Here is a 13,414-nt window from a genome sequence, read left to right on the forward strand (position 1 = left end):
GTACGGATGCAATGCCTCGTTGGACACTTGTTGTGACGCTTTGTTGGGACCTGATCCAGACCCTATCCCTGTTGTGTGTAGTACATTTCTATTTCTTTTAAAAAAAGTGGTATTTGATACAATTGAAACCGGGTTTGATATCTGAGAATCTTTTTCAGAGGTTGGATTTCGTTGTATTGATGCTTGAAACATACCTCCAAAAAAGTGATTTAAATATTACAGGGGGCCTGAAAAAGAAAAAAAAAATCACATTTACTGTTTTTAAATATCAGATCTATAAAAAATAGTTTTTTTTTTTCTGGTTTTTGGATTTTATACTTCAGTTTTATCAAATGCACACCTTAGTCTTTTAGGTGGCATTCAGTATGTGTTTGTTTTCCAAGAGCCAGGTTACAAAAAACAATTTCCTACTTTGGTTTTTTTTTTTTTCGAAAAATTTTTAAGTGAAAATTGAGAAAAATATATTATTTTACTATAGTTGTTTTTATCATCCATATAAGCATGGATAGTTATGTAGAAAAAACAGATTTCATAGAAGAATAAAAACATTTTTTTTAGCATTTTCCAGATCTAACCCATTTATTTATTTATTTATTTATTGTTTTGTAGCACAAAACATATTCTTGTTTTTAAACATCAAAAATAGCAAAATAACCTACCAACCAACCACAACCCTAGTTATTTTTTAATAAATGAAGCGCACCCCAAATTAAAAAATTGTGATGATGCGCGACCTGCCAAATTACCCCTCATCAAATTGAATCCCTAATTAGTGTTTGGTAATGCAGTTGTTTTTTCAAAAAAAAAAAAAAAAACTGCCATGTCAGTAACATGTAAGTATTTTGAGCAACTTCTTATTTGATTAGACTAATTCAAGTAGAAGTAGTTATGTTTCTTAAGGTTTCTTGATCTTTGAGGTGTTTTCACCTCTTTTGTCCCTATGGCTGCAATTGGAAATATTGCAAATGGAGTGTAAATCCCGTTTTAGGGTAAATTTGCACTCTGGTTCATTTTTCGCCTGTGTTTGATAACATTACATTTATACATTGACAAATGACAGATCAATGCATATTTACGTTGATAATAAGAATGTAAAGTAAATCAATAAAAAAGAAGTGAATTTGCATTCAAGTGAGCTTTTGATAAAAAAAACATATGCTTTATTAGAATTCATATTTGCATCCATTACAACTAAAAGTCTGTTTGCTAGGAAGGTAAATTTGTCAATGCAAATCTAATCCAGTTTTGCAATTTATATGAACCATTTTATACTCTACATATTTGCATTTACACCTATTTGCATTGTTTCCAAATGCAGCCTATGTTGCACCTAGGTGTCTTAAACCAGAGTAAATAATTATGCACCAGAGCCTATATATAAGCACATAGTTGTTAAATTTGCAAAGTTAAAAAATATTGCTTCAAGCAACATACCAAACACCACTCAAAAAAATTCACTAATGTTGCCCTTCTCCACCTTCAATCGCAATCCAAATACTCCATATACGTGGTAATGAAGCAAACTCACAAGAATTATAAGGATGCCATGGCAAATTCCAATTGTCTAAGGCTGCATTTGACTTTTTAAAGGACTTATCTTCGTTTTTATGGTAAAATGTTCTTATGAACGACAACAAAGAGATAAATCCTTAAAAATAAAGATTGTCAAATACAACCTAAATGGAATCCGGATGTAATAGATACAAATACAACGTTGCAAGTAGGTTTAATGAGCACTAAATAAATATTCTAACAACTGTATCAAAAGTTGTTTTAATCTAATATTTTTCAATATGATCATTGTACGGAGTCTGGATCTGTTACTCACAGCATTCCTCACGTCGACCCTACAGCATGTGAGATGTTCCTAATAAACGGTGGGATGTAATTGTAAGGAGCACTTTCTATGAGTAACAGATCCCAATTCATCATGTGCCATCTAATCATTGGTGCCTTCAGTCCACGTCAGCCTAATTCCCCTATCCACGCAAAGGAGATGAACGAAAGAGTTGCATAAAGTTGTTGTTTATGACTTACTAGCGTTCCTCTTTAATTTTTTTTTGGTAAATGCAAGAATACACGGGTATATCTTTATTTATGAGATCTCTACTCCTAAAATCATCTCCGATATATTTATGGAAAATTTAATCCGAAACTTTCGAACTTTCAAAAGTAGTCTCTAATCTTCAATTCATTTCTACTTCCTACTTTTCTCCCTCGTCAACCAAATTAAACTTTCAAGATTCGTCTCAGGCGCAAGCTCCGCGATCCCAGCCAGGTATGTCTCTCGCTCTAACCTTCTCTCAGTAGTCCGTTCGCTGTGTGTAAATTTAGGGTTTTTATCTTCAACGGATTTGTTGTTAGGGCTTCTGCTTCTAAACGATTTATTTTTATAATTATTGTTACTATCATTAGGGTTTCGCCATGTCCGGTAACCCTACCACGAATGAAGACCCTTCCGAGAACCTCGACCTTAACTCTGACGCAGCCCAGCTCGAAGAGCAGGACAAGAGTTCTAGCATTAGGGTTACGGAATCTACAGTTGCTGTCAGTGCCTCCGTGATTGAAACCCTAACGGAAGATCACTCAAAAGGTGATGGGCAGACCGGAGATCCTCCCCCCGAAGGAGAAAGTGACGAGCTTGGAGCTCGTGGGGAAGGAGAGAATCTGGTAGAGCCATTGCTTCGAGCTTCTGAGATTCATCCCGAGGGAACGAACTCTCATGGGGCGGAAGAAGATGTGAAAGAGGCAGCACCTCCTGTTGTTTTGCTCAAGGAGACTATAACCGAAACAACTGTTCAAGAAATCCAAGTTGAAACCCTAGCAGAGGAGCCCTCGGATAGTCATGTTCCTGTCGAGGACTCACTCAGTGAAGGAGAATTCAACGGGCATGGGGTTTGTGGTGAAGGAGGGAATGCACAATCATTGACCCTTGGTTCTGACGTTTATGTTGATGGGAAGGTCATCCATGGGGCAGATGGTAATTCGAATGAAGAGGTGGGAAATGCTGGTTCGGTCAAGGAGGAGGATGTGGAGAGAGAAATGAAAACTGTAACTGCAGGCAGAGGCAGTAGTGGGAAAGATGGAATCAACAGTTACCAAGAAGAAGATGGTAGTTGTTGTGCTTCTGATGCTGAAGTGGGAAAGATGGAATCAACTGTTGAACAAATCCAGGTCGTGGATGGAGGGGCAGAGGCAGTAGTCCAAAATCCAGACTATTTAGAACCCAAAGACAATGACCTGGGGAGAAATCCGAGCTTGGAGGTTGAGGGATGCAGAGAAGAAAAGATTGCTGGAGATGCAGATCCTTTGGTAAGTGTTCAATCCTTAATGAGTGCTGATGATAATAGAGCTCTTACTGGGGGGAGCCCGGGTAATTGCAAAGAGAGTAGTTCTATGCAAGACCATATACAAGATACGGTTGGTCAAGCTGCTCCAAACAGACTTCCCGAGGTTGGTGGATCTCAAGCAGCAATTTCAGATGCTTCACTGCATGATACGGCTGAAGCTGATTTTGACCAATTTACTGAACCTGCTGAACCTTTGCCAGAGGGGAACCTGGAGGCAGAGGCCGGGGTAGCTGATGCTCGCGATTTTAGTCATGAAGACCAAACTGTTTGCCCACCTTTATCTGAGCAGGGAACTCATGTGGTGGAAAATCAAGCAGTAATTTGTTGTGGTAACCAGGTTGAAAATCAAAATGTGGAGATTGCTAGACAAAGTACAGGTGTTGAACAGCAGGAAAAAATGGAGAAGACTGCTCCAAATCAGGAAGGTTTAAATCATGGAAATGCCTCCTTTGAGGATTACTGGAGGCAGACTGCTCCAGAAGAAGACAGTGTTTTTGCTGTTTCTGATGCTTCACTTCCTGATAAAGTGGAAACTGATTTTGATCAGGTTACTGAACCCGGTGAACCTTTGTCAGAGGGGAACCAGGAGTCTGAGGCTAGGGTAGCTGATATTTGTGGTTCCACTTATGAAGATCAAAGTGTGTGCCCACATTTCTCTGATCAGGGACATGTACTGGAAAATCAGGCAATGGAAGTGGAAGTTGAGACTCAAGCAGTTGGTTGTTCTGGTAGCCAGGTTGAAAATGAGAAAATAGATATTGCTGGACAAGGTACAGGTGCTGAACAGCAGGAAAAAATGGAGGTGACTGCTCCAAATCAGGAAGGTTTAAATCATGAAAGCATCTCCATTGAAGATAGCCACACTGCTTATGACTTGCCACCAGAAGAAGATAGTGTTTTTGCAGTTTCTGACGCTTCATTGCATGATAAGGTTGAAGCTGATTTCGATCAAGTTATTGAACCTTTACCTGAGGGGAGCCTGGAGGCAGAGGCTGGGGTAGCTAGTGTTTGCAGTTCTACTCATGAAGACCGAAGTGTTTGCCCACCTTTATCGGAGCAGGAAACTCATGCAGTGGAAAATCATGCAATGGAAGTGGAAGTTGAGACTCAAGCAGTTGGTTGTTCTGGTAGCCAGGATGAGAATAAAAAAATAGAGATTGCTGGACAAGGTACATGTGTTGAACAGCAGGAAAAAATGGAGGAGGCTGCTCCAAATAAGGAAGGTTTAAATCATGGAAACACCTCAGATGAGGATAACTGTACTGCTTATGACTTGCCACTAGAGGAAGACAGTGTTTTTGCTGTTTCTAACTTAGTTTGGGGCAAAGTGAAGAGTCATCCCTGGTGGCCTGGACAGATATTTGATTCTTCAGATTCATCAGAGAAAGCACTGAAATATCGCAAAAAGGATAGCTTTCTTGTAGCATATTTTGGGGACCAAACTTTTGCTTGGAATGAAGCATCATTATTGAAGCACTTTGGCACACATTTCTCAGAGATGGAGAAGCAGAACAATTCAGTGGCATTCCGTACTGCAGTCAACTCTGCTCTGGATGAGGTTTCCAGACGGGTGGAGTTGGGGATGTCCTGTTCCTGCACATCGGAAGAAGTATACACAAAGATCAAATCACAAATTATTGAAAATGCTGGGATACGGGAAGAGTCAAGTAAAAGAGATGGTGTGGACAGATCTCTGAGTGTGAGCTCCTTTCAATCTCAGAAACTTGTGGAGTATATCAGAGCATTAGCACGTAGTCCATCTGGTGGAGCTGATAGACTGGAACTTGTGATAGCTAAGGCTCAATTATTAGCTCTATGTCGTTTAAAGGGTTATACCAAGTTGCCTGAGTTCCAGTTCTGTGGAAGGTTGTTGGAGAATGACACAGAATTATTGCTTGCAGAGGAGAGAAATTATTCTGAAGAAGTAGCTCAGCATTTGACCCCGGTTAATTTGAACGATCAAGAGAATGTGCCTTCTGGAAAAGGAAAGTTGTCAGGTCGAGGTAGCTCTTCTCGTAAACGCAGGAGCATTTCACAGGAAAGCTCATATCCGAGGAAAAAAGAACGAAGCTTGTCAGAGTTGATGGATGAGAAGGAGGCTTCTTCAAATGTTGTAAATGGTGATGAGTCTGATAGGAAGTCTGCTTCTAAGGTATTGTCTTCTGGCAAGAAACGTAAGTCTGACTCTATTCCTGAGGATTCAAAGGTAGAGAATGGGAAAAGAAATCTTTCCTCACCAGGAGCTGCTGATGCTGAGACCCCAAATCATAAGCAATCTTTTAAGGTTGGGGACTGCATCCGTAGAGTAGCAAGCAAATTGACTGGGTCGCCGCCGATCCTCAAGTGTAGCAGTCAAAGTCTTAGGAAAAGTGCAGCTAAAGTAGGTCGAAACAGTGAGAAATCTGAAGGAATTGGTACTGATGTCTCTCATACTCCTGAAGTGTCCAAAAAGGGTGGAATGACAGAATGCTCTTCCCCAGGTGAGATGCTATCCCAGCTTTGCTTGGCTGCACGAGATCCCATAAAAGGATACAGTTTTCTGACTGTAATACTTAGTTTCTTTTCAGATTATAGGAATTCAATAATCGTTTATAAGCGTGGGTCAGGAAAACACAAGAAATCCTTGGAGAAAGTGAATAGTGGTAAAACAGAAGATGTAAATAAAGAACCACCTACCTCTGATGCTGATTCTGCTGAAGCATTTGATTTTGATGAAGATGTCAAAGACTCATATTGGACTGACAGGATTGTTCATATCAGTTCTGAGGAGCAGCTATCAAAGAAGGGCCGAAGGAGAAAAGGAGAAACTCAGCTTGAAAGCCTCACAAAGAATGACATGTTAATTGCTGAATCAGAAAGTTCTCTTCAGTTGAGCCCCATATTGGACCCTAAACAACAGAACTCTGATGGCTTTTATGAATTGGCAATGGAGAAGCCAGTAGGAATTGTGGAGGCGAAGTATGAGGAAGAATTCTCCCCAACAGCATTAATACTGAACTTTGCTGAGGTTGATTCTGTCCCTTCAGAAATGAATCTGAATAAGATATTTAAACGTTTTGGACCTTTGAAGGAATTAGAAACTGAGGTCTTAAAGGAAACAAATTCTGCAAAGGTGGTCTTTAAGAGGCGTGCTGATGCAGAAGTGGCTTGTAGTAGTGCTGGGAAGTTTAGCATCTTTGGATCTGCATTTGTTAGCTATCAGCTCAGGTATTTATCATCACCACCTCCCAAAATGCCAGGAAGTGCCACAATACAGGGTAGAAGAGCTGCAATTTCCACAGATGGCAATTGAACTTGATTTTTCTCTACACAAAAGGAAATGACTTGTAAGTCCTGGTCTTCTCATCTGAAGCTTCCACCTCATTTTAGTGCTGATTGAAGTTATTTTATTTATTTTTTTTGAGGAAATACTGATAACTAGGAAACAATGGTGGTTTGCCAAATCCAGCTTATATGGCTTTGCATACGAGGTGTTATATAACATTTAGCTCTTTGCATATAAGTTATCCTTTAGGCATGAAATTATCAAATATGGGGGTTTCTCTTCTTTTCTTTTTCATATTTCTTTGGCATATGGGATCTCTTAGTTTAGAATTGTTGGACATTCTCGTATTCATTAAAAAAAAAGTGTTGGACTTTCTCTCAACTTCCTTTATCCTGCAAATGTGAGGCATAAGTTAAGGTTTTCTAGCAGTATAATGGCACAAGATGTTGACATTTGATTAGACAACCCTGTCTATGATCATTGGCCTAAAACCGACCTTTAGTATCATCATTCGAGCATCCTTTAAGGTGATTGACTAGATTTTTCCAGCTTCACTCGATTGTGTTGGTGGCTAGTAGTTTACCAGATATTTAGTCACCCTATTTGTAGTCCTGCACTTGCATGCAAGTCATGTTCTGTAATGCTAGATCATTCCTGTTTCCTTATATTTTGTTTCCCCTTTTTGTTTCTGACAGTTTTGTGTTGGTTTACTGTCCAGTTCAGGTGCTGCTTAGGGACTGGTGTCAGTTTCCTTGCAAAGTCTGAAATATTGAAGCTGTTGACAAGTAGTTGCTTAAACCACCGAAGATGGTAATTGCCCTATTAGGTTTATTGTTCGATCAAGACTTTCCATCCTTTTTGCTCTTGAGCTCTTCCTGTTTGTATTTTAGTCTCGACAATTGATGTCTACATGCTCTTTGTTGTGAAATCTCATGACCTCTTGTCCTAGTGTATGATCTATATTAGCTGATTTTACCTGTATATGTAATGCCATTGATGACTGGAAACTTCTAAGTTTCTGTAGTGAAATTGCAATCCTATAATTCATATCAGGATTCAAATTTTATGTTTCGGATAGAGTAAACTACTATTAACCATTTTCCATGTCTGGATTGACTGAGGTATTTATCCATCCTTCTTGTTTTGAATTACTGAAAAGATGCCTTCTAACTGGTTCCTCATTGTTTTTTGCTTTCATTCTTTGGTAGGCCATCCATGGTGTGTTTCTTTTAATCAATTTCTAATTACCGATTTACTTCTCCTCATATGAATATTTAGTATGTTATGTCTACCTAATTCACTATCTTTTTTGAGCAAGATTGTAGCATGATTTTGGTCAATAGGAAATACTGCATTTTGTAGAAGCTTAAATGATGCAGATGAAGCTGAAAGTTGTTTTTCTCCAGAAGAATTGACAAGACAAATTTTGAAGGGTTAAAGCAATGCTTGGTTAAAGTTATCGTTGTTTGAAGAATTGAGTGCTGAGCAAAAAATGATTCTTTTTTTTTTTTAAGATGAATTTTTAAGCTTAAAAGAATTGAGTATTGAACCCATAAAAGTGATACTTAGTCAAGCATGCCAAACAGAGCTTTCTTATTGAACCTACCATATCCTTAATCTATCCAAGTTGGGGAGAGATTCTTTGTAGACCTCGTCACGCTTCCAGGGCTTCAATTTGGCGTTAGCTCCTTAAAATCATCTTTTATTGTTTGATGGACCAAATAAATATATTAATAAATAGTATACCGTTATGATTATGCGATAAAAATAAGCACGTTTTCGGCAGTATGTATGATTTTGTTATTTAAAACTGAATTAACTGGCATCTATGCAAAATTATATATATATTTCTGATGTGGCCATTGTTCTCCTCTTTTGAAAATCCAAGTCATATATATTGAAAACCTAAAAGCACTTTAAAATACCTTGCGGGCTGGGCCTGGCTTGAAGTGTTGGAACTGGGCCTAGCCTGAAAATTTGCGGGCTTGATTCAGGCGCAGGCCCGGGTGAAGATGATCAGCTCTACAATAGATTATAGATCTTTCAATATTCGGCTAGGCCGCTAGGGAAGATGCACCGGCACTTGGTTTTTTTTAATAACGCGCATCAATAATTCTCTTCTTCCTTTATTACTTACAAGTTGCTTTCCGCGCAAATAAATGGACAGGAGGGAGATAACAAGGAGGCAAAGCGCCGTTTGGGATCAGGCATGGCTATAGGGGGATGCTTCTAACTCCTAAGTCGAGGACAGAGAGAAACACTACACTATTTGATAGGGGTACAGCTAGGGGGGTCAATCGGACTGGATTTGGTCCAATCCGATCCTGTCCAATGCGAGTTCATTATAAATGGACCAGGTCCAGTCTAATTTAATGAATGTTATGGACCAATTTGGATTGGTCTAATTCAATGTCTGGACCGTCCAATCTGTTTAAATTCATTTTGATTTACACTGGTTTCAATCCAAACCCGGTCTATTGACACATATTCTTATCTTATATCAATGGACCAGATATTGGTTTAATCCAACCCAATCCAATACAAATTTGTTATAGATGGACCAGGTCCAATCCAATCTAATTAATATTTTGGATCAGATTGGTTCAATCCAGTATGTTTTGTTGGTCTGTCCAATCTGTCCAAACCGATTTTGGATTAGATGGGATGCAATCCAAAACCGGTCCATTGACACTGTACAATTCGGGTTCAAATTTTGAGAGAAGCCCAATCCGAGCCCCCCCAATGAATAGTAGATATACATGGGAACTATTCAAGTTATTAGCCGGTTACATCCAAAAGTTGGCCAGCTTATCCCTGCGTTCGGTGTACCTATTAATTGGTTGGATAGGAGAGAAACATGTACATTTTTTATTGCATGAGAGTAAGCAGGAGCAAAGTGGATTTGAATTTGATCCCACCAAACGAAATGACTAGCCCTAAGAAGGAACTTGAACTTTGCTAAAACACAGAATGCCCGGTCTTTCTCTCTCTCTAACAAAATTCTGGTATTCATGCAATTGACAAACCCAATTCTGCCTCCAAGTCCATCTGGCCTAATCCATGTGCAACCTAAATGATTTTTTGGGTGATGAGTTCAGTAGACTGAACTCTAAAAAGGCTATGATTTTTTGTGTGCTCGGTGACACTCTCTACAGGAGATCACTGGATGGCCTCCTTCTAAGATGCCTTTTCAAGGCAGAAGCCCATGCAGCAATGAAAGAAGCTCATGAGGGCACGTGTGGAGAATATCAAGGCGACAAGCATCTCCATCAACACCTATTCTGAGTAGGATACTACTGACCACGGTGTGCCCGCCAATGCCAGGCCTGTCAATATCATGGAAACATAATTCATCTCCCACTAAACCTGGAAGAAGCCTATTGGTCATTTCAGTGCTGGGGGATGGACCTCATTGGCTCTGTCAATCCCCCTTCCACAAAGGGTGCAATAAATTCCAAGTGTTAATACCCTTACACTTTATATTCATGGGGCTCAGTTTGTTTGTATTATGAATTTCATTTGCACCGGTGTAAATGTATAGAAAAGCAAATAGATTGAGTGGAAATTCATTTTTTGGTTTTAGATTTGACTGCTTTATTTGTTTGTGAGAAGTAAAATGAAGTGGTGCCCACTTTATATGAAAGAGAATGAAGAGGGGGTTATTTGTTTGGAAGTGTAATAGGAATCGAGATGATGTGATCCCCACTTTATATGAGAGAGAGTCGAAGGAGGAAGTTGATATAAATTTTGCATTAATTTTTGAAATGCAAAAGTTGCACTGCCAATGATTATAAATGAGACAAAAGATACAAATCTTGTATGAAGTAGGGGTGCAAATCATAACTACAAACAAACAGATGTAAAACTGAATTGGGTACTAAAATTGTATTCACTTAGATTTGCCCTCCAAACAAACAGAGCCTGAAGAACAAATGCTCAAACAAATCCAAATGCAGCCTAGATTTTACTATGTTCTTGAGAAAGGAACCTGCTTATCTAGTCAATGATTATGGAGTTCAGTTTGATGGAAGTTCAAAGTATCCGTATTTGCTAAAGATGTTACAGGGATAGAAAATAATATGGGAATAATCTTCTGTTAGGAAATGCCCACAGAAATAGGGATATTGGTAAAGTTTTCAATCTAAAATTTGTCCCATGAATAGGTGCTACAAACCATATTGCCATGTAGAACTTTGAAAATTTCCATGGATAGGTTGTGAAATTCCTTAAAGGCTGCATTTGGTTGCAGTGCAAATCTGAACTAGATACATTATTTGCATCCAATTCAGTTTTGCATCTCTTTATTTACAATTATGATTTGAACTCCCACCTGATACGTGATTTGTACTTTATTGTCTTATTTATGGCAGTGTCAATTTTACATCTCAAAAAACTGATGCAAAATTTACATCACTTTCCACCTACCTCCGACCACATCATCTTTTCTACCTCAATCCAAAATAAATAATCGTCCTACTACCTCCACTCTCTAGAATATAAGATGGGACCACCATTTTACTTGCAGTTTTACTTTTTCACAAACAAACAGGATAAGGTCAAATCTAAATTGGCCTATTTACACCGGTGTAAATGAAAGTTTCACTGTAGCCAAACACGACATTAAGAACAACTTTCAACTTTCTTTTTCTCTCTTCTTTTCTGTCAATCAATCCAAACACATGACTGGCCAATTCATCCAAAGAATTACATATATTTAAAATTTAGTAATTTACTCGATCTCTTTTTTCAATGGTTTTCGTTGATGTCAGACCAAGTTGAAAGGATGACTGCACTACTCTTCAATGGTCAACAAGTACAATAAACACCATCATTTGTTTATCCGACTTTTCTAGATTTTTAAAAATTTTGCCTCAAATTATCTAAGAGACTGAATATTTAGGCCACTTTTGGTTTGCAGGAATAGGGGTTTGAATTCGGAATTGGAATTGGTTAGGCGAAATCAGGATTTCATTCTCATTTCTGTTAGAATGGTATTCCCCATTTGAGAGAATGGCCATTCCTTACCTCTCCCTTGAGAATGAGATCCTAAATTTTCATTCCCATTCCTGTTTGAACAAAACAGATTATGAGAATAAATCATTCCGATTGCGATGAAGATTTCAATTTCAACTCCAACTATGAATCAAACGGACCCTTAGTTCCTTCATCGTGTCCATGAACTAAAAAGAAAAAAACAAGAGACTTCGACAAGGAGATCCAATTTCATCATGTTTCATTTTGGGAATGCGAGTCCTTTCCGCAATGTTGTATCAAGTATAGAAAAAGAGCATGAGCCAAGTTTTCAAACTAGGAAGAAAAGGAACTCCAATTGCTCATTTTGCTATTTGCAGCAGATACATGACAATTAAGACAGCTAATAGACATTTCTGAAATCTTTGGAATTAATTAATCCAGTGATTAAATATTGAATGCATTTGGGAGCTAGATTGTGGATGGATAATGGAAGAGTAAAAACAATGGGAAAACTTCTGAAACTTTTAACAATAAAAAAATAATGCAATGAGCGTCTCGGTGTTAAAAAAAGGGATATCAACCAAATAGAACTTTAGTGGCAGGGTTCAAGCAAGAATAAGAAGCAAAACACCATGCATACACTGGAATAAAATATGTCGACCAAAATCAGAAGGGGGATAGGGATAAAGACTACTATTTTCCAACAAACGATAAATGGACAAATAATGTGGCTGAAGAAGTTATCCACTTTGTAATAGTCAAAGGAAAATCTTGATTCCTCTGTTCTTTCACTGTCCTTTTGTGGGAAAAATTTGTACCCTTTGTCTCATTTGCACACATTAGCAATGCAAATCTTGCATCTAAAAATTTATGCAAAATTTGTACCACCTTCCTCTTCATTTCTCTCTCATATTAAGGTCATATCGTCTTGCTTCTTACCTCACTCTCAAACAAAAAATCCTTCTACCTCCATAATATTGCATATTATAAGGTAGGCGTCCACCATATTACTTCCTATTTTATTTTTCACAAACAGACAAGATAACTGTGGACAGAGCAAGTCCAGTTGAATGGAGAGAGAGAGAGATATGAAATTAGGTCTGGAGGACGTGAGGCCTTCTAGGCTCAAAGATGAGAAAAATACATGGGCTGATTCTGGGCCGGATCACATTAAGTATGGACATGGCTGATTCTTCAACCCATCTAAGGCTTAATTTGGAAGGAGTACCTTATATTCTGTATGTATTTATACCGTGTATATTTATATTTATACTCTTTTTAAACTAAGCCTAATAAAAAACAAAATTCCATGGACAATCATAGCCCAACAAAATGCTTCAGTTTGAGCCTTTGAGGAATCATACCAATCAATCAATCAGCAACAACGGACGGTCCTAATTGGAGCACTTAAGGTATCAAATGAATTCGTTTGATTTGATTTTCCCCCGTCACTGATAGAAGCTTATTCCTGTTTCAGTCCAAACAAACCAAAGCTGTGAAAGGAACTGATTGATTGGTTGATGGAAAAGAAATACGTTCATGAAGCAGAGACAACTACGCAAGCGAAAGCTGACAAGCAAAGGGTCGGCACTCGGCAGACGTACGAAAACGAGAGCTTCCGGTTCTGGTACTGCTGAGAGGGATTGATGATGGGGTGATGAGCAATGCGACGGCACGACTCGTATCACATGCACCAACCTTACCCTAGTCATCCATTGAACCATCTCGCCGCCCGTCGCCCCGTCGGTGTGTCTTGCAGCGAGAAGGAGCTATCAACCAATGCACTCGTGCCAAAATGTCAACTTCTCAACCCTTCAACGTCTAT

The 13,414-nt window shown here is 38.7% G+C and overlaps 1 protein-coding gene across 4 annotated transcripts; it reads left to right on the top strand.

Annotated features, from left to right (window-relative positions):
- The first annotated feature begins 2,011 nt into the window (after positions 1-2,011).
- LOC148870247 (uncharacterized) lies at positions 2,012-7,681 on the top strand. Of its 4 annotated transcripts, none has more exons than XM_088973189.1 (4): positions 2,012-2,278; positions 2,416-5,830; positions 5,918-6,676; positions 7,334-7,681. In XM_088973189.1, exons 2-3 carry the CDS (start codon positions 2,425-2,427, stop codon positions 6,640-6,642), a joined length of 4,131 nt encoding a protein of 1,376 aa, XP_088829315.1. In that variant the 5' UTR covers positions 2,012-2,278; positions 2,416-2,424; the 3' UTR covers positions 6,643-6,676; positions 7,334-7,681. The 4 variants fall into 4 exon arrangements, with proteins under 4 accessions (XP_088829315.1, XP_088829316.1, XP_088829313.1 ...); XM_088973190.1 differs by having other exon boundaries at positions 7,339-7,681; XM_088973187.1 differs by having other exon boundaries at positions 2,416-6,676.
- The last annotated feature ends 5,733 nt before the right edge of the window (positions 7,682-13,414 follow it).

Source organism: Nelumbo lutea, chromosome 2, assembly GCF_056320005.1.
Source record: "Nelumbo lutea isolate HS-2025 chromosome 2, American lotus-T2T, whole genome shotgun sequence".
NCBI lineage: Eukaryota > Viridiplantae > Streptophyta > Magnoliopsida > Proteales > Nelumbonaceae > Nelumbo > Nelumbo lutea.

Excerpts from the sequence above, each read along its gene's own strand:
- LOC148870247 (XM_088973187.1), top strand. The coding sequence starts at position 2,425 with ATGTCCGGTAACCCTACCACGAATGAAGACCCTTCCGAGAACCTCGAC.